This window comes from Sphaerodactylus townsendi, linkage group LG07 (assembly GCF_021028975.2).
Source record: "Sphaerodactylus townsendi isolate TG3544 linkage group LG07, MPM_Stown_v2.3, whole genome shotgun sequence".
Lineage (NCBI taxonomy): Eukaryota > Metazoa > Chordata > Lepidosauria > Squamata > Sphaerodactylidae > Sphaerodactylus > Sphaerodactylus townsendi.
In genome coordinates, this window is record NC_059431.1 from 74,478,915 (window position 1) to 74,500,787 (window position 21,873).

Here is a 21,873-nt window from a genome sequence, read left to right on the forward strand (position 1 = left end):
ACAATTAAAAACCACAATATTAAAACACATTGGACATAAGCAGCATAAAAGTAATTGGACACAAGTAGCATAAAAGATCCATAAAACACAAGAGGGCCATTGACAAACTGACAAAATAAATCCCCTAATTAAAAGACTAGGTTTAAAAAATGCATTTTAGCCTGGCAAGTAAAAGTAAGTAAACTTTGGCCCTTTCTGCACAGCAAAAATGTCGTCCCTGGGCTGCTGTTTGCACAGGAGGTAGTGCTGCATTGTAGAAACGCCATCCTGGCCACCCAGGAGCGGCGTAAAGCCGCCCCTGTTAACCTCGCTAAATAAGCGTCACCGTGCCGACGGGAAGACAGTGCTTTGGCCTGAGGAACTATGCTTTCCAGGAAACCTTGTGAGCCCCAAGGTCTCCTGGGAACTGTAATTCCTCAGGCCATTTTTACTGAGAACAGGCCTTTTTGCAGTAAAGGAACAAAGAAAGTCTGCCTCGCAACAGTAAGAGATTGGTTCCTATAAGCCCTAAAGTAGCTGGGCATAGGAAAGTTGAAGTCTTCTTTGCTAGGAGCACTGGCAGAAGAGAGAGATTGGTTCCTATAAGCCCTAAAGAAGCTGGGCATAGGAAAGTTGAAGTCTTCTTTGCTAGGAGCACCGGCAGAAGAGAGAGATTGGTTCCTACAAGCCCTAAAGTAGCTGGGCATAGGAAAATTGAAGTCTTCTTTGCTAGGAGCACCGGCAATGCAAGAAAGAGAAGAAACTCACTCAGAGCCAACAAGCTCTATTTCACAAAGCAATGCTAGAAATAAAAAGCCCACTACCAAAATGTTAGCATCTTTGCAAGATCAGGTGAATGTATTGCAGCTCAGATGCTCTAAGGCGTGGCAAGACCTCCTAGCAATTTATCAATCTGGAAAATGCCTTGTACAAGAAGAAGAAATATTAAGTTGTAAGGAGACCTTACAACAACGGTACCTTTTATGGAAAGGTCAGCTAGGAGATAATGATTTCCCTCCTAGAGCGTATGAATACATCAGAAGCCTTGGAATATCAAGACAAAGATGGAGAAGGATCAGAGAGAAAAGGCAAACTTCTTTAACAACATTATGTGTGGTTTATCCAGCAAGTTTCAGGGATTGCAAGCAAGTCAACAATCAGAGATCCAGCACGCGCAAGAAGAACAATCCACCAAACCAACTGTAGACACTGCATCCCCACGCAGAGGAATAGGAAGAGGAATGTCACCTCACATTCCCAGAAAGGTTACACCTGAAGTGCCAAGCAAGTGTGGCAGTAAATCTGCAACTAAAACCTCGTCTTCCCACACATCCCACAGAACAAGAAGCACTAAGTCAGGCTCAAATTATAGCAGTGCCTCTTGTCGTTCCCAAAGAGTGGCTATGGAAATGAAGATCCTGGAAGCCAAAGCTGATGCAGCGGCGGCTGCAAAACAAGTAGATTTCTTAAAACGAAAAGAAGAAATCATTGAAGAACAAGCGGCTCGTCAGGCACAGTTAAAAGCCCAGGAAGCGGCCCGTCAGGCACAGTTAAAAGCCCAGGAAGCAGCCCATCAGGCACAGTTAAAAACCCAGGAAGCGGCCCATCAGGCACATCAAGCCCAGTTGAAAGCCCAGGAAGCGGCCCGTCAGGCACAGTTAAAAGCCCAGGAAGAGGCTCGACAAGCAAAAGTAGAAGCAGCCTTGTCAACACTAAAACAAAGAGCAAAGGCAGAAAAGCTGATAACGAGAGCTCAAGTTTTGGAGCAAGGCCTTAAAGAGAGTTTATTTACCTTCCGCTCTGAGGAAATAGAGGAAGAAGACCCTATGACGAAGGTATCTTCCTATTTAATCCAACAGTCATCCAACTTTGGAGAAGTGACTGCTGAGTCGGAAGAATTCAGAGTGACAGAACATCTGGCAGCTGCAGAATCAGCGGAATTAATGTCCTAGATGTCGAAAGTGCAGCAATCCATGGTCCAGTTCCAACCACAGCATAGCATGGTTGCACCAGTAGTGGTGAGTCAGCAGACAGTACCACAAAAGGAGCTGCCCCAAGTAATCAACAAGCAAAGTCAGTTAGCAAATGAACAGAATGAGGGGAAGAAAACCTTTACAAATCCAGTTGGGATGCCCAATTTCGACTCTACAGTTTTTAGACAGGAGCAGAAGTCTCCTGAAGACACAGTTGTACCTGGAGGATCAGCTTCACAGTTATACTCTACTCTGCATCATCAGGCAACAAATCCCATTATGCAACCTGACATCCCAAATTTGTCAGATGTTTTGAAAGCTACCCTTTCCAGAAATCCTAGAAGAGATTTAGCAGACAGAGGCATTCAGAAGTTTCTGATAAGCCAGAAGACTACTTACTTTGGAAAATTACATTCCAGAGAGCTCTCAAAGACCTGAAACTAGATGCCGAGGAAGAGCTGACCTTGCTTATAGCTTGGTTGGGAACAACATCGCCAGCTAAATAAGAAGAGTCTATGCAGCACATGTAAGAAACCCTCACATGGCTTTAGAATCCAGCATGGAGTAGATTAGACGAAAGATATGGAGCATCTTCAGAAATAGAAGCTTCACTTCTACAAAGGCTTAAAACCTTTCCCAAACTTGCAAATGAAAGATTGCAAGAAACTGTGGGATTTGACAGATCTGCTTTCAGAGATGGAGTCTGCAAAAGAAAACCCCGAGCTGCCAGGACTTGCATGTTTGGATCAGCATTTGACTCAAAGAGAAGTTATCGACAAGTTGCCCTTCCCCCTGAAAGAGCAATGGGGTAAAGAAGTTTTTAATTACAAAAGAGAACCATCAGCAAGCAGGTATCCACCATATTCATATCTTGTAAGATTTATATCAAGAATGGCTAAAGAAAGAAATGATCCTCAAACAGGATTCCCTTCTTTGTACCAAGGTGTTAGAGAAGAGAAGAAGTCGTTCCAAGAGTTTAAAGGTAAACCTCAAGTTATGGTTAGGAAGACAGAGACAAATACAAACTCAGTTAAACAATTCTCAAGTAAGCCATTGGAAATTATGTGTCCAGTTCATAAAAAATTGCACAACCTCAATGACTGCAAAGAGTTCAGAGAAATGCCTTATGAAGAGCTTCTGTCCTACATAAAGCAACAGAAACTGTGTTTTAAATGTTGCTCTTCAAGAACCATAGGGCCAACGTAATGCAAAAGAACGGTAAAGTGACAAGAATGCTCCAGTGAACAGCATTGTTCAGCATTACATCGCACAAAACCACTTCAGTTACCAAAGAAAGAGACCAAAGAGGCAGAAAATATCCTGGAGAAACCATCACAACCAAAGGAGGACAGAACGGCAACAGCGACATGCACTCGCCATGTGTGATGGAACAAAAGATACGTGACTTGCCATCCGGATTTGTCTCAGATGTTTACTCAAAAGCTTCACCGCATCAAGCCCAACGTATGTATGTGGTATTAGGACGCCATAAAGCCGATACTTCATTAGCCACTCCAGAGTTTTTTTGAGATGTTTAACATACACTCAGAAGAGATAGAATATGTCATGACCACATGTAGTGGAAATCAAATCATGACAGGAAGAACAGCACCAGGATTTGTTCTACAATCAACTGATGGGAAAGAGCAATTTAAACTACCTACTCTCCTTGAATGTCAACATATTCCTAAAGACGAAAGACAAATCCCAACAAGAAGCATCGCCACGCATCACAAGCACCTGGAGTCTATAGCAGACAAGATACCAGAGCTTGACCCAAATGCTAAGATTCTGCTGCTTATCGCACAGATTGTCCAGAGGTGTTCGTAGTCAAAGAACAAGGAAAGGTCCCCAGGAATGCCATTTTGCTCAGAGTTAGGGCTGGGGTGGACCATTCTAGGCCCAGTTTGTTTGAACCACAAAAGAATACCTGAACATGCACACACCTTCTGCATGGGGTTTATGCCAAATGGACGACCCACGCAGATGTTGGACTGCCCAAATCACATCCAGATACAACATCATAGCATAGAGGAGTTGAGTCATCAGTGTTTAAAATTACAGTCCATGATGACCAGCCAGCCTTGTCCATAGAAGACAAGCGCTTCCTAGCCATAATGGAAAGAGAGTGTCAGCAGGATGAGCAAGGAAATTGATCGCACCTTTACCCTTCAAAGAACCCAGAGACAAGTTACCAAATAATCACGCGCGGCATTACAGCACCTGAAAGTTCCTGAGAGTGAACTAGGAGAAAGGTGTAATGAGAGGTTTGATGTACCCTTGCATAGTACTGCTATGTCAGTGTATGAAGATGAAAAAACCCAGTATTTAGAGCATGATGAATCCATCAGTAATTCATCAGATAACAGTGTACCTGATGCTCCTGTGACCATCAGCTGGGCAGAAAAACAAATTCATCTACAGAAAAGCAAAAATCAGCTCGCTGTAAAAATCAAAGGCGAAAAGTGTGAGAAAGAGATGGTACTGAATCAGAACCCGAGATAGATGATTTGATGCATAAGTTGATTGTTACATCCTCTGTGCAGCAAGAGGAGAGATGTGCATCAGGAAAGGAGATAGAAAACATCACAGATCCAGAAGATGATCTCGCATAGTAAACAGTTGGCACTCCGAGAGGCTGCTCCAGACATGTCACAGAATCGTAATGTTGTTCTGGACAAGTTCGAGAAAATAACAGGTCCTGGGATACAAACAGGAAAAGTAAAAATGAAAATATCCTCTCTAAGAAACACAAAAGAATTTCTAAAGCAGGGAGTCTGCAAATGGCTTTTCAATCCACCACATGTGTCCCATATGGGAGGAGCATGGGAGAGAATGATAGGGATAATAAAAAGACTCTTGGATGCTATACTTTTGAATGTTAACAATCTCACACATGAAGTCTTAGTTACATTGATGGCAGAAGTAGTCTCTATAGTCAATAGTCGGCCTTTAACTCCAATTTCCCCATCGGACCCAGAAAAAATCAAGGCAAGCATTTTAACACTAGCAACTTTGTTAACTTTTAAAAACTCCAGAGTGGACCGATATAACTATAGCCTCAGATTTAAAAAAGGAATACACTACAAACAATCGCATAACAGGTGCAGTCTTTGGCTAAATGCATTTTGGAAGAGAGATGGAAGAGAGAATATTTGCCATTGTTACAAAAAAAAAGAAGCAAATGGGAAGAACCCCAACCAGATCTTCAAGTAGGAGACGTGGTCTTGATGAAGGAAAAAGAATCTCCACGGAGGTTCTGGCCATTGGCCATTGTGGTAGAAGTAGTTCCAGGAGAGGACCACAGAGTGCTTAAGGTTAAAATAAAGACAACTAAAGCAACAGGTGAAGAAGAGACTTTGCTGAAATTGATAAGCCACAGTTCAGCTTTCCAGGAGCAAGATGGAGATGGCTGCCTTCCTTTACATGATGCGGCAGCTCAACTCAACAAACATACTCTAGAAATAACTCTGAAAGCTTCAGACCCCACAGTGTGGCAACAGACAAACATGAAAGGAGAGACTCCTCTCTTTGTAGCGGTGGATAATGTCTTGTGGAAAACGTCCATTTTCTGCTACTTAATGACTTTAACCCTGATTTTAAGAATGAAGATGGAGATTCTTCTTTATTCAGAGTTCCTGAACGTTGAACCACAAGCAGTGAACCACAAGCAGTTTGAATTCTGCAATCAAGATTGTTAGAAGTTTATAGTTATAGTTAGCATAGAAGTTTACAGTTAGCATAGTTGATATTATGTATTAGGATAGATAGTTATTAAGAGTAGTACAGTAAGAATAGTTAAGTATAGTTAATGGAAGTTGATAAAGGTAAAACTTCCAGAGGAAGTTTTAGGCCCCCACAGAGCCTTTGTTTATTTCCCCTTTAGTTTCCCCACAGTTAGTATGGGTTTAGCTATGTTTTGTACAGTATTCAGTGGGAGGGAACCGAATTTAGTTCTGTCCCTTTAAGAAGCCCTAGGGCTGGTGTTCTACGGCAGTTATTACCCAGCAACCTGTCTGATTTGGCAGTTAGGGGCCAACGGAAGCTGGGTGACAGCAGCAGTTAGGTGCCAACGGAAGCTGGGTGACAGCAACAAGTTAGACAGTCAAAGATGTTATAGATTCACAGTATTTAAGTTAAACAGTTATAGATGTTATAGTCTCACAGTATTTACAATAAATTCCAGACTCCAGAAAGTTTCTGCAACAAAGTAACCTTTATTTAGTTAGACCCGGGAGGAGTCAGGGTCTGTCAACATTGTTACAATTAAAGCTTTAAGTATTGAACTGTTAACTGAGTCAGTGAGTCTTACATTCTGCTTTGGCCGGGTGCAGGCACCTAAATAACCAGCTGGGGAGCAGAACACCTTTTGCAGCCAGAAAAAGTTCAAGAAAAAGGAAAGGAACTAAGGTAAGTGTGGGAAGGGGGGCGCCGGGGGGGTTGGGGGGGAGGCCATGGGGGCACCATGGGGGAAAGGGGGAGGGGCCTGGGGGCAATTTTTGCACACCCCAGGCATGCGCCTGGTGCATGGCGCACCCCCTTTCCCCTTGTAGCTCCGCGACTGCTTTGGGGTTCTTGTAAGGAGAGTCACTAGCAGCTATGTTGAAAATTTGGTGCTTTGATTTGAAAGAGACACCTTTAACATTAAAAAAACTGTATTTTTTGCTGAAAAGATATTTCATTCAAAAGCAAAAGATATTTGGATCAAGATGCTAGAAGCTTATTTTAAAAGTGTGGTATACTTCATCGACAATCATAATATTTGTAGTCAAGAAATGAGGTTCACCAACTAGAATGGAAATGTTGCCAGGAAACACAGGATAGATTACACATACAACCCTCCCCCCTTGTCTGACCTCTACACTTTGTACAGCTAAAATTACTATACAAAAATTTCTAATACCAACTAATTTTCAATCATTCATAGGTTCTTCTTCCCTCCATTTATTGTAAAATAGAGCTACAGTTCTAGACTATTTTCCTGGGAGTAAGCTCGCTGAATAAAATTAGACCTCTGAAATGACCTGCTTAGGATGGCTCTCTAGGTATTAGGGTTGCCAGATCTGGGTTGAGAAAAACTGGAGATTTGGGGGATGCAGCCCAAGGAAGATAGGGTTTCGGGATGTACTTCAATTGGGTATAATGCCACCTTCTATATTGCCATTTTCTATAGTGCAAAATTCCACCTTCTATAGTGGCCATTTCCTCCAGGAAAACTGATCTATGTTGCCTACAGATCATTTGTAATACCAGGAGATCTCAAGCCATTACCTCAAGGTTTGCAACCATACTTAGGCACATATGTTTTCATACAAATACATTCATTGCTCTGATCTCTAATAGCAGTAGGGTCATCAACAAGCCTGGCAACGTCTTGCCTATTAAAAGAGAATTAATGTGTGGAAATGGGCAAGTGAAGTTCTTTGTAGGATGCAGAATAAATATTAACTGGTAAATAACATTCCATTAAGCCTCTATTAAAGGGCCAGGCCTTTTCTTCTCCAGTCAGTTGACAACTCTGAACTGAAGACAGGAACAGCCTGAAGCTAGCTTATTGAGGGAAATGACTCTGCTTTGCTGCTTGGTTCAGACACGGCATGTACCTTAGGCAGTATAAAAGGGTGTGAGATTATAAACCCTCTTTTCTTTAAAAAAAAAAGTTTGAATCTTTGCCAGAAGAGTCCTCTCTCCTTCACTGATGTCAGCAGACTGTCCTTGCCTGAACTTTATGTTTCTTTAGCAAGCTCAAAAACCTGATTTTTCATTGGCTGGCTGCCTTATTTACATTGTACTTTTGTACAAAATGTAGTCACTCTCTTTCTGTTGTTTTCTAGGCAAAAAGCTACCAATGCAGTCAATACATACAAATAAGAAATTTCTGGCAGTACGGGGAAGCGGAGCTGAAGAGAAGAACTACCATAGGGCTGCCAGTCTATAATCTGGAAAAACCTACATGTAGCTTTATCTTCCTCAAGCAGTGGGTTTATGCCACGTGTCCCAACTCCCCTCTTTCATACAACTAAAGTATTTTTTGTTACAGCTGGTGGGAGAAGTAGGCAAATCATAAAATCACAGAACTGGAAGAGACTACAAAGGTCATCAAGTCCAATCCCCTACCATGCAGGAATACACAATAAAAGCACCCTTAGCAGACTGCCATTCCAGCCTCTGTTTAAAAACCTCCAAAGAAGGAGACTCCACCACACTCCAAGGCAGTTTTCTATCCCACTGTCAAACAGCCTTACAGTCAAGAAGTTCTTCCTAATGTTTAGATGGAATTTCTTTTCCTGAACCTTGAATCCATTACTCCATGTCCTAGTCTCTGTAACAGCAGAAAACAACCGTGCTCCATCTTCATCACGACATTCCTTCAAATATTTAAACATGGCTATCATATCACCCCTTAACATCCTCTTCTCCAGACTAAAGTGCTCCTCATAGGGCATGGAATCCAGGCCTTTTACCATTTGGGCCACCCTCCTCTGTACCTGGTCCAGCTTGTCAATATTCTTCTTGAATTGTGGTGCACAGAACTGGACACAGTATTCCAGGGAGGTCTGACCAATGCAAAATAGAGAGGTACTATTGTGTCCCTTGATCTAGACACTATGCTTCTATTGATGCAGCACAGAATTGCATTGGCTTTCTTGGTTGCCACACCACACTGCTGGCTTGTGTTCAGTTTGAGGTCTACTAAAACTCCCAGATCCCTTTCACATGAACTGTCGTCAAGCCAGGTATCACCCATCTTATATTTGTGCATTTCATTTTTTCTGCCTAGGTGTAGTATCTTACATTTATCTCTGTTGAAATTCACTTAGTTAGTTTTGGCCCATGCAGAAGTTTGAATATCAGATACTTCCATTTAAATGGCTATCTAGTACTTTCAAAAACACTGTTCAGTATTCTTCTCAATGTTTCTCAAGGGCATAACTGTTCAAAGTCATGGGCTACAAGAGGAGGTAATTTAACCTTTAATTATTATTGATTGTTAAGGCACATGTCTTGAAAATATTTTAGATGCCAACTGAAGGAAACAAATCATGTTATAACACTTTATATGAACAGAGAAGTGCATTAAGAAATCAATATGAAGGGGCCCTTCTTTTTAATTTGCAAAGTTCTCCATTAACTAGACAGAACAAAACAAAACCAAGGAATTTATTTTTCTGTTTTTAAAGTGCTGGGAGACAGGGAGAGCATTTCAGAACTCATGGCTGTAAGAATGCTGTTGACCATAAGTGACCTCCTTCTGCCCCTGGAAAACAGGGCTCTTTCCAGAGCTTATTATTATGGTTACTGCACTATGTTGGATATGTTATTGCCATGCTGTGATCTATGTGTGGTGACATGAAGACCAGCGGGCTTCTGAATGCATGCAAGCACTGTACTAAACAAGCCATGCATTTTTTAGCAGTGTGCTCAGCACAGGTTCAGAGGGAAGAAGACAGGCATGGTAACAGTATAGAGACTCGTCAGACTTTTCTCATGAAGCAGCTGATTCATGACTTTTGCATTTTTTTTAAAAAAGTGCACTAATTCAGAATCTATTCCCAGACTGATGGTGCACTGTACCTACATCAAAGGTTACAAGGCTACAAACACTCCAGTAGATGTTGTAGACATAATCCAATCCAGCCAGGAACAATGTAAAACTGGATTATGACTAACCAAGGCACATGTCTTGAAAATCCTGATCAAATAAATGAGTGTTATAACTATGGGGTGTGAACCATTTTTTGGGGTATTTTTGTGGTTCAGGTTTAAATGTTCCGGAAATTTTCAAAACCCGTAGAGAAAGTAAAATCTCTATATTGAGTTTTTACAGGTTTTTTTGAAAATTGCTGTGTTTGTATAAATTCCCGCTACCTCCTGCAGGTGCAGAGATTCATATGGAGCTAGGAAGCAGCAGGGGCAGAGCTGAACTCTGATATCATGGAGCCCACCATTCAGCTCTGTATTTGCTGCATCCAAGCCCACATGGAGCTCAGAGGTTGAAGCATTGGCTGCAGGTCAGCCTAAATATGTTTTTTGGCTCCCTTCAAATTGCCACCTTTGGGGGGGTGAAAAAAACCCTTACTATTTTGGCTTTTGCTGACTACACACTCCTAATTATAATTCTAAAGTACATATGCTGCAACAATAGAATACAGCTCACCTAACAATGCTTAGCAAGCATGTTTACTATGAACACTTGTGAACTTGGTGACTAAGGTATCCAGTGAAGGTATCACTTCACAAACAGCTCATTGCACAATTATCAATTCTATTATAAATGTGGAATGATAACAGGTACTATGAGTATTGTCTTAATGGGAATACTCTCTTCCACAAAAGCAATCCCCAGCAAAGAACATCTTTTTCTGTGTAACTGTTGCCACATTTCCATCAAAGAATTCCTTCACCTGATGAAACAAACAGAACTGATAATGGATGTAGCTGTACCAGCATCAGAACCTAGAACTACAATGTTGGATCCCTGGATCAGGGTGCAAGGATGGATCCCAGGAGCAGAGTATTAAAGTCAGACTAGTCTAGTGCATAGCCTCAACCAAAACCTGGTGGAACATCTCTGCCTTACAGGCCCTACAGAACTGATTAAGGTAAACCTCAGTGTTCTCCTGATGCTTTCCTTCTAAAGTTATTGCTGGTATGGAAAACCAAACAGTGGTACTGTCATAAACTGGAAGGGGGCATAAGAGTATCTGCTGAGGATTTTGGCTTGGACTCTAAGATGCTGCTCTGTCAGACAGCAAGAAGCTTCTCTGAAAGAATGGCTTTTTCCACTTGCAGTGGGGGAGAGAGATTTTTACCAATTCCTCTCCCTGCTGCACTCTCAATTTGTTCCAAGGGCTCAGAAGGCTGCAGTGAAAAGTTGTCTTTCTTCATAATCAGAGCTCAAACCTTGAACTAGGAGGTAGAACTTCCTCACAGGGTTGTTCTATTGTGCTTTCTGTCATTCTTAAAACTTGCCCAATGGGAAATATATTGGCAAAATTTGCAACAGAGCTAATAAGTATAATCTTAGTAGTCTGTGAATTCCAGAGGCAAAGCTACAAGGAAGCCAAGGGGTGCACGTTGCACCAGGCGTGAGCCTGGGGGACGCAAAAATTCAGGTTTGTGTTTTTTGTATTTTTAGTGTTTTTTCAGTTTTTGGCCTGCAGGGGGTGCAGATTTTAGGCTAGCAGTACCAAAATTTCAGGGTATCTTTAGGAGACTCTCCTGATGATACCACCCAGTTTTGATGAGGTTTGGTTCAGGGGGTCCAAAGTTATGGACTCCCAAAGGGGGTGCTCCCGTTGGAAATGGAGATGGGGGCTACAACTTTGAGGGTCTGTAAATTTGGATCCTCTGAACCAAACTTTACCAAACCTGGGTGGTATCATCAGGAAAGTCTCCTAAAGATACCCTGAAATTTTGGTGCTGCTATCCTAAGAACCACATCCCCTGTAGGCCACAAACTGAAAAAACATTTAAAAAATACAAAAAACCACAAACAAACATGGGGGTGGGGGGGAAGGGGCAAACGCACAAAACTCAGATTTTGCACCAGGCTCCATTTTCCCTAGCTACACCTCTGGTGAATTCCTTAGTCAAATTTGTCTAACTACCTTCTTCTTCTTATCTAGTTTAGTGGCATTTAAGAATGCTTTTCCAACACACAGTCCCATTTTCTGCTTTTACATGGATAACAAATGATAATCTGCTACCTAGAAACAGGACCATGTATGCAGAAGAAATATTTTGCTCCCTGCTGTATCACAGGAAAGATAGCATAACAGACATCATTTATAGTTACACATTTTTGCATAAACAGAATCTTCATCTGGAACTGTCTTATAAAATTTACCTAAGCTGATTATTTAGCTCTGTCAGACCTGGGTGAAAACGATCATTACATATTCCTTAATTTTCTCCACTCAATATACCTTTTAACAGTCTACAAGCAATGAAATGATGAAATGCTTAACAGATACTGAACAAACTGAATTGAAATTATCATAATAGAACAAAAACTTGTGACGCTCATGGCAATGAAACAATTAAGAGCATCACATGCATGTATATGCACCATGTATTGGGAACTTTGAAGTCATTAAGGTGTATCTTGGAAGCAGGAAAATGGCAAATGCTTATGTGAAACCCTCCATTAAATTTCTTCAGATGGCTGCCACAGTAATGAGAACATAATGAGCTATTCTTGTACTTTGAAACAATTACAATGTTCATACTGACAAATTTCAGATATGGTTACTGAGCATGCCTACTTATCAAAAGCGAAGTGTCAGTAAAGTCAGCAAATAAGTCTATGGGCTGAATTCACTCTGCAGGAAGAAGATTAAAAAACTGCTCTCTGCCATCTGGGTTTTTGGTGACTAGAAATAACAGAGGCCAGAATCTAAAAACTGTAGGAAAAGCTCCATGAACATGTTGTTGTTTTTTTCTCAAATAGCTGACCCAAGATCACCTCTGTTACATGGCAAATCTGCCCTGGAAAGACATGGGGTTAACTTAGGTCAGTCACTTTCTCTAGTCTCATCTACCTCACAGGATTGTTGTAAGAATAAAATAGAGAGGAGAAAGAACTGCCAATCCAGGGCAGGGAATTTCTGGTGACTTAGGGTTTGCCTGGAGAAAGTAGGGTTTGGGGAAAGGTAGAACTGAAGTTGGCACTCAGAAACATATGGGAGGAGATAGATCCTAGATATGCAGATCCCAGGCCAAGGGCTTTAAAGGTCATAACCAGAACATTGAATTGAATTTGGAAGCAAACTGCCAGCCAGTGCACAATTGGTCACATATGTTGTGTCAAAATTGGTAACATATGTTGCCATTGGCGAGTCCCTGACAATAATTCAGTTGCCCCGTATTGGAGCAGCTAGTGTTTCCAGGTTGTCTTCAATGGCAACCCAATGTAGAGTATGCTACAGTAATCCAGCCACAAAGTACCAAAAGTATGGGTCAGCATGGTCACATCCACTGAGCCTAAGAAAACAGGGGGCAGGCACTCTTGGTGACTATGCCAACCTGCTTCATAGATAAAAAGTCTGATCCATGAACATGGCCATGAAAAAGACTCCAACTCTAGCACCTTTAACAGGCAAAAGAATCGTACTTGGTGGAGTAAAGAAGATTCAAATACTCTCTTTTTTATGTGTTATCCTCCTCACCCCCAAACTAAGACAGCCTCTTGATGGCAACCATAAAGTCCTAACTTTGGTCTTAAAAAAAAGAACATGTTGATATTGAGGTTCCCAAGAATAAATTGCCGAGGGTCAGTGCCAGCTCTAAGGCCCACTCCTCATGAGGCAAAAACACTGGGTGCTTTTCCCACCTCCTCAACCAGTGGGGAAACAGTGTTTTTGAAACTTGCTAAATGAGTGAGATTTTCTAAAAACACCATTTTGCATGCTTTTAGGCATGTCCTTTTTTCTTTTCAACTTACCTTCTCTTCCCTGCCCAGCCTGCCCTCTGACCCCCAAGGCACTGCCGTGGCCATGGGGGGTGTCCGCTCGTTCCTGCAGAGCTGCGCAGGGAAGAGAAGATAAGTTGAAAAATAAAAAGGACACACCTCCATATGAAGGTGCATCCGTGAGCCACAGCAGCTCTAGGGACGCCCACATGGAAGCGTGTGAACGGCCCCAGGGCTGCGCTGGGGTTATTTATCCCAGTGTGCAGCTGCTTCCCTGGCCTGTGAGGTACGGGCATAAGACTACCCTGAACCTGTTCAGCTAGGATACTTATCAATAATCAGTGAGATAGTAAACAAAAGACAAAGTGCTTAAATAAAAATAGGCTTTTGTTTGTACTCAGTGTCAAGAACCCCTAATCCAAGGGAATCTTGTTAGGTAGGCCAGCAAAACAAAAAAAATATAAAACTCTGGAATATGAATCTTCATAGTTCCATTTTGGTAGCTTTCCTAAACTCCTTTTCACTACCCAAACAGCCAGAAGCCAATGGGCAAACTTCCAACCTTCCTGAGACTAAATTCAAGAAAGTCATGCTACAAGGTAAGCTGACTGTAGTGTGAATTTCACAAAACAACTAACCCGGAAAGTGTAGCTATGTAAGCCTAAGTATTAGAATTAAATTGAAGCCTCCTGAAGACAAAACACCACAAGATATAATTAAAGTGATTTATTAAAATTGTACAAAAATATTTCAATAAGCACAATAGGCTGTGAGGATTTATAATAAAGGCTAAACCACAAAGGACTAATTACACAGTAAACAGCCCTGGTTCAAAATAACAGATGTTACGATCATTGCTGAAATTCTCCAGAATTCAAAGATCGAAAGGTCCAAAGGTGTATTAAGCAGCTAAGGCACTAAAACAGCACACAATTAGGCTGAAATTCCTAAACTTTATGGCCAAGGGTTTGAACTGGCTGGGGCCTATTGACCAATCAGATTTGTGATTGGTGATATCAATTAATCATGTAATCCTGTTACAATCCATGTAAATTAAAAGGTCAGAGTGATTAAATGGTAGGTTTTATCTGTAGTTTAAACCCTCAAATTTCTAACAGATGACAAGGTTCATAAAATCATCTGTTAATTAAATGGAATGTGGCTCCACTGTTCTTGACCCTGGTGACTTAGAGGAGTTCAGTTAGTTATTGCCTCCACCCAGCCTTTGGTTCTTATCTTGGTTACAAAAAGTCATGGTTTTTCTGAATCTCTAGCAACAACATGGTTATTTTTCACTCTTAAACTTTTCCATTGTAGGCCTGAATCCTGAACCAATGTTTGAGCGAACAAGAAACTGCATTAAGAGACTCAGTTTCTTAACACTCAGAATCTAAAGAAACCACCACCACACCTGCCCTATAGTTGCTGGGTGATCTTGGGTGAACCACATTCATATTCAACCTAATTTACCTCACAAGGTTGTTGTGAGGATAACTTAGAGGATAGGAGAATGATGTAAGTTGCTTTGGGTCCCCACTGAGGAGAAAGGCAGATTATAAAAGAAGTAATAAATAAACAAATAAAAATAGTTATCTGAGACTAAATGAGATAGATCATCCGCAAATTCATCCAACTAAATTCCAGCCAAGAAGGCAAGGTCAATATTACAGCAAATTATACATTATTGAGATTGCAGTTGTTATAGACGTCTGGATTCAACACAATATGTCCAAGATAATTCCAAGGCTTTAATTGTAACATAATTTTATTACAGCTACTTGAATGAGAACTCAACAACTGCTTCCTTAAAGTACACATTGTGTGTGTGGGGGCGGGGGGAAGACCCCCCCAATTTTTAAAAACATTTAACTTTTTAGTGAACTGGGATTGGATTTAGGGTTGCCAATCTCCAGGCAAAGTTTGAAGAATTACAACAGATCAGACGAAAAGGCTGCTTTGGAGGATGGTCTTTATGGTACTATAGCACAATGAGAAACTCCTCCCAAATCTGACCCTCACAAGGCCCCATCTCAAATCTCCACAAATTTCCTAACCCAGAGTTGGTAGTCCTGGATTGGAAGTCTCTTTAAAACATCAAAAAAAAGCTGTGAACTGAAATTTGACAGGAGATAGATAAAAGGTATTTCAGAAAAATATGGAGAAAAAAGACAAAGAACAAGAAAAAACAGATTAATCTTATTTTGAGATATAAATGATTTTGAGCTGCGTCTTCCAGCAGAATAGCTCATTGCCTAGATACCACTCTATGATTACAATACCTTTAAGAAAAGCAGTAAAGATGACTACTGGTGACCTTCTACTTTTCATGGATAATAAGAAATCTTGTGCTTATTTTTGTCATTCTCTCAGACACATTTGTTTCATAAGGCATTTGCTGTCATCACTTAAAAACAAGTTTTATCTTTACAGAGCCTGTCTAAACAATATTCTACTCATTCCCTCTCCCTCTAAAATCAAATTACAACATTTAGAACAGATCTCAAGTTTGTTTTTCTCCTTCTTTATCACAACATACACAAGTAAATACTACTCCCTATAATATATGTATAACCTACACATGTATCGCCTATATATACCTAAACTGAAAACCCAGGTTCTGCAATTTTAAAAGTTTAGAATCAATTCTAAAAATCAGCTTCTTCTTTTGGGTAGTGATCCTCAAGTCAAGTTCAAAAGAATAAGATTTATGCATCAATATTTTAAGAGCACATTTTAATGTGCTTGTTACTTTAAGCATCATCCTAGCGGATGGTGCTCTTGTTGCTGTCAATAAAAGGAAACACATTCATGTTCCTCAGTGATATCAAAGGACAAGTAGTAAGCCTACTTGTAGAAAGTCCACTTGTTCTCTTCAAAGATGCAACCCACATAAATATAGCTTTTTAAAAAGTTCCTAACAATTCAAAATCATGAGATGGCTGGCAATGGAATGAAGGAAAGGCAAATAATGTGTTAACCTATGTGAAGAGACCTGAAACAAGGTGAGTTTGTCTGATATGGATAAAAGACCAATTTTAATACATTTAGACTAGTTCAGTTGTTCATTTATAAAAATCCAAACCACTGCACAGTTGTATTTTACTATTTTAATCGAAAAAGTTTTCTAGTTTCTAATGCAAATTTTTTTCCTGTGAAGTAAATGAACTACCAGTTTAAGATTTTTTTTAAAAAAATTGTTTATTTAAGAAAATCTACAGAGATAAAGGAATTTCATTTTGATATTCTCAATACCATCATACCAAAATCTCATAAATGACCTGACTCTCCTGTGATGTCATTAGTTAAAGTATGTTACCTGTAACCACCTGTTGAACTAATAGGCTGACTAGTTTACTAATCCTGTTCGACTACACAGATATTTCTTTCTCCAAAGAGTACTATCACAATTTCCAAGCATAATCAGCTCAAAAGCCTCTCACATTTCACTCAGATGTGCAGATTTTACATACTTTAACCATGAGGGCTTTGAGGTGAATGTACAAGGGGAGGGGTGCCTTATGGACATACAATGTTGCAGAGACATCTTGCAGAGAGAAATATTACGATAGATCAGGAAAAATGCATATATCCTGGAAGTTACAAAAATACATTAGTAACTATGTTTAAATTACATTTAGTTTACATCACACACAACATAGTACACAGTATGGACACAGTATGCCCAATTCTGCTTCCCAATTAGTTATTAACTAAACATCATATGTTGTATTAGGTATCCATTTTAAAATTTTCATCCAGAATAAATAATACAGTTCTTAATAAATATTGTTAAGCAGTTTACAGTCCACTTCTAAATAGAGTGGCACACTTCTAAATCTATAGAAATCAAGGAATCAGAAGAGTGTAACTTTAGGACAGCACAGTTAATGTCCCACTGCTTATGCATGTACTCAACCTGTCCACTCAAATACATTTTATAAGTATTCACCATATTTCCTTTCCTTTCACTTTACACATCATACGAGCGGACAGTGTTTTTGCTGTTGCCAATGATCGAAAAGACCGCTAATTATGTGGGTCTTATTGCTTCTTTCAACAAATAGCAGGGAAGTGCCATTAGGCCTGCATACAATGGGATAAGAGCCAAGGTCTGTATCTTTTATAAAAACATACTAATATGTTCTAGAGCTTCTGTTTACCATTACCTTTTCAAATGGATTTTTAAGTGTTTCCAAGGTTGGTTTTTAGAATATTAACAATTCTTGATTATGGTAGGTTGTTCACTAAACATTTTTGTTCTGTTGTTTACGGGATGCACATGATAATGAAATCAGTCCTGGATGCTATCTTATTTGTGACAAATATGGTGTGGCATGAGAAATGTGTGCAAACACAAACATTCTTACAGCAAAGCTACACGTGATGTTCAGATGCAGAGAGGGGTGTGTGTGTGTATGTGTGCGTGTGAATGATGGCTAGAGAGTTCTGGAGTTCCACTTATGCAATTGTAGTGTCATATATAGAATTTGTTTACTATTTACAATGTGTTTAAATACCACATGTAGCCTAACATCACAGTATTAACAACATTTAACTTCACAGTATTAAACAAAAATCCTGTTCAGATGTGGATATAGGAGATTGTTACTATCTACTGTTGTTACAGCAAAGCTTTTGACAGGATTCCCCATGATTTTCTGATGAGTAAACTGGAGGACTGCAGATTGCATTCTGGGATAGTTTGGTATATGACGAACTGGTTGGAGAACCACATCCAAAGAGCTGTCAATGGTATTTCAATTGATTGGAGGAAGGTGCCCAGTGGGTTGCCGTAGGGCTTGGTTCTGGGTCCAGTACTTTTCAATATTTTTATAAATGATCTGGATAAAGGAGTGGAAATACTACTCAAATTTGCAGATGACAGTAAATGGAGAGGAATAGTGAATACACCAAAAGATAGAGATAGAATTCATCAAGATCTGAACACACTGGAAAAGTAGGCAGATGCGATCAAGATGCAATTCAACATGCATAAATGCAAAGTTCTACATCTGAGTAACAAAAATGAGAACTGGATAGGGAATACTCTTCTGGGTAGCAGTGTGTATGTAAACAAGACCTTGGGGTATGGGTAGTCTGTAAGCTCAATATAAGCAGCCAGTGTGATGCAGCGGCAAAAAAGGCTAACATAGTCTTGAAGTATATCAATAGAAGCGTAACATTCAAACCACAGTGTCATAGTCTCACTGTACACTGCATCAGTCAGACCTCACTTGGAGTATTGTGTGCAGTTTTGAAGGTCTCACTTCAAAAAGAATATGGACAAAATGGAACAGGTGCAAAGTAAAGCAATGAAGTGATGAAGATAATCAGAGGCCTGGAGACCACACCCTATGAGTAAAGGCTGAGGGACCCAAGAATGTTCAGTCTGGAGAGCAGGAGGTTGAGGAGATCATGATTGTTCTTTTCAGGTATTTGCAGGGCTGTCAGAGGAGGGCAAGAACCTGTTCCTGCTGGCAACAGGGTATAGGAATCACAATATTGGGTTTAAATTATGGGTGGAATGGAACCAGCAAAATATTGGGATTTTTTTTTCAGTAAGAGTGGTTCAGCAGTGTAATCAGTTGCCTAGGGAGCTGGTTAGTTCTCCCTCACTGGCAGTTTTCAAGCAGCAGCTGGTCAAACGCTTTAGTCTTATTCTGCATTGAACAGGAGATTGGACTAGATGGCCTGCAACTGTGAGCCCAGGCCCACAACTTCTCCACATGTTTATCTGCTCTGTACAAAAAGTTATGAGTTAGTGTCTAATTAAGACCACAGGAAAACTATTAAAAATAATCTTAGCAGATAAGTACCCCCATTACTGCATTCTGATAAGGGTCAACAAAGTAAGATGGCAATCACCAAAGCACAAAGCCACCAGTACCCTACTTGGTTATCTGAGTCAGAAGAATGCAACAGATTCCAGAAACAACAGCTGCAGAATATGAACAGAATTTTATTCCCTTGCATATCTTTTCGTAAGGATCATCACTCAGTGTGACCACGACAGTTTCATTTTCAAATCAAGACTGAAACTGGATTGAAATGGTCCATCTCATCCAAGGCCACCTGCAATTGCCACCAAACACTTCAACTCCTTGCCCATAGAGGAGATATTTGCTATTAACTGATAGTAGTTTAAATAATTTGAATTCAATACCCATCTATGATGGGCCCACAATGTCTCTAATGAAAAGAAAAATGTTTCAATGAGATTCCTACTAATTTAGCTAGGGAGGTAATAGATGGAATTGCCAGGTTCCAGGTGGTGACTGAAGATCTCCCATTATTACAACCGCACTCCTGGCAACAGATATCAGTTCATCTGGATAAAATGGTCACTTTGGAAGATGGACTCTATGGCTTTTACCCCACTGAAGTCTGTCTTTTCCTCAAACCCTGTCTTTTTCAGGCTCCACCCACAAAATCTCCAGGTATTTCCCAATCTGGAACTGGCAACTCTAGCCGTAGATATGAAAATAACTGAAGGAATTTTCACTAATACAGTATAAAAAAATGAAAGCACAATCTTATTACTTTGCTTTCACTTTAAGAAAATCACAGCCTTCATTATACACATTAAAGAAAAGTACTTCAGTACTAAAATAGGTCCTCATCTTCCTCTACCCTGAAAAAATGTAAATTGCAGTAATTCTGAATGCCAGTCTTACATTGGTTACAAGTCACCAAGTTTGTTAACCGTTATTATTTCACATAAAACAAACAAGAAAGTTCTGCCATTCTATTCTGCCTATTCAAGATTTTAGTTGATAACAGAACTATTAGTCTTAGGTGAACTTACCATGTACCACATACTTGGCCATTTGGGATCATTAAAATACATGGATTGAGTACCACCTTGTTTGTAATCTCTCTTTATCCTTCTTTTTACAACTTGCTGTTCTATCCATTCCACCTGTCAATAAAAAAAATAGTAAATATCAAAAAAACCCTGTAATGGACATTCTTAAATATAAAATCTGAAGATGTTACTGTTAATAGACACAAAAACATATTTAGGTAGCAAGTTGCTTTTAATTTTCTAGTAACTTTAAATATGAAATTTAATTAGCACATCTGCTTAGATAATGATACCAATAACCCGTAAGTGAGCACCACCATTATATAAAATGTTTCAGGACTTTGTGGTCATTTGTGTAAACTAGATCATGATCAGGGGGGAAAAAGAAATAAAAGTGAAAATATAAGGGAAGAAACGTGAGGTAATGATTTTGTCTATCAAACATTTTCAGTATTCATTCTATCTCAACAATTCAGCAGCATAAATTGTTATGGAGCCGAATATGATTATTTATATTCCCCCCTTTATTATGAAACAGATAAAAATGAAGGAAAAGAAAAATTAACCTGTATATAAATGACGAAATATTACAGATATAAGGAAGATACATAAATAAAACAATAATTGTTAAATATTTAAAATTCTTAATTAATAAAACCAGAAGCCTTGAGACAAGAAAGACATTCAAACTGATCCAAAGTTTTGTCAGCTTTAAAAATCATCTCCATAATTATTTCTTCTAAAATGTCCCCTTTGTCTTAGAAAGTGCTTTCCCTGTACTGTCTGTGGGTCTCCTCCCAAGAACAAAATCATTTGGTCAAGGTGAATATCATACCTTAATCTATTTGCCAAAACTGTTGTGGTTTATAATCAATGTTTAATAAAATACTCTGTATGATCCAAGGTTTATTGGATCTGTATTTAGTTTTGTGTTAAAATAATTTTGCCTCATGTCCAGTTCTAGTAGGAAGCTTAATTTAAACTAACTTTTTCCAAATGAAGGGGAGAGATTTTGCGTTTTAAAAAATGTAGCCTGGTCTTATCTGTTTTTTTTCATTCCTGGTTCCTTGTATTCAGAAACATTGGTAACCTTTTTCAAAAAAAGAAACTGTGGAAACATGATTTGTGACCTTGATGAGCATCTTTTTGGCTTCTCTTCTAAGATCTTATTATTATTTACCCTGCTGCTTAGTTCTCTGTTATATTTTATATAACTGTTTATATTTTATTTAAACATATACGGCTTCTGATATTCATCTGTGCATGAACTTGGCCAGTGGTTTGGTTTGCAGTAAATTGTTATTTTATGTCCTCCTATCACCAAGTTCTTTTTTGTGCAGGAGTTACTGCTGACACTTCATATATATATTGTTTTTAGTGTGAAATGTTAGGACTACCAGATCTTCACTCACTAACTAGAGTCAATAGCACTTGCATTTTAATGCATTTATATTAACATTAAGACCTACACTACTGGTTATGATTTGTAATATGTAGGCTTGGGATTCCCCTGATCATTAATGCCAACAGTTAGATGTCAGGAGTAAGGGTTCAGGCCACAACTGGAGACTGAACTGTGGGGGAGACAAGGGGCTCCAGCCACCCTCATACACCACCTTCTCAACCTAGAACAGTCCAGGGAGAGGGGTGAATGTAGCACATCAGTACACAGCTAACCCTCTAACTGGACAAATAACTTCCAA

The 21,873-nt window shown here is 39.6% G+C and overlaps 1 protein-coding gene across 1 annotated transcript in view; it reads right to left on the minus strand.

Moving 5' to 3' along the window:
• Positions 1 to 21,873, minus strand: part of PCSK5 (proprotein convertase subtilisin/kexin type 5) — a 215,578-nt gene that overhangs the window by 110,034 nt on the left and 83,671 nt on the right. Inside the window, exon 3 of the mRNA XM_048504377.1 lies at positions 20,171 to 20,284. Coding sequence (XP_048360334.1) covers positions 20,171 to 20,284 — 114 coding nt within the window. The remainder of the gene's footprint in view (positions 1 to 20,170; positions 20,285 to 21,873) is intronic.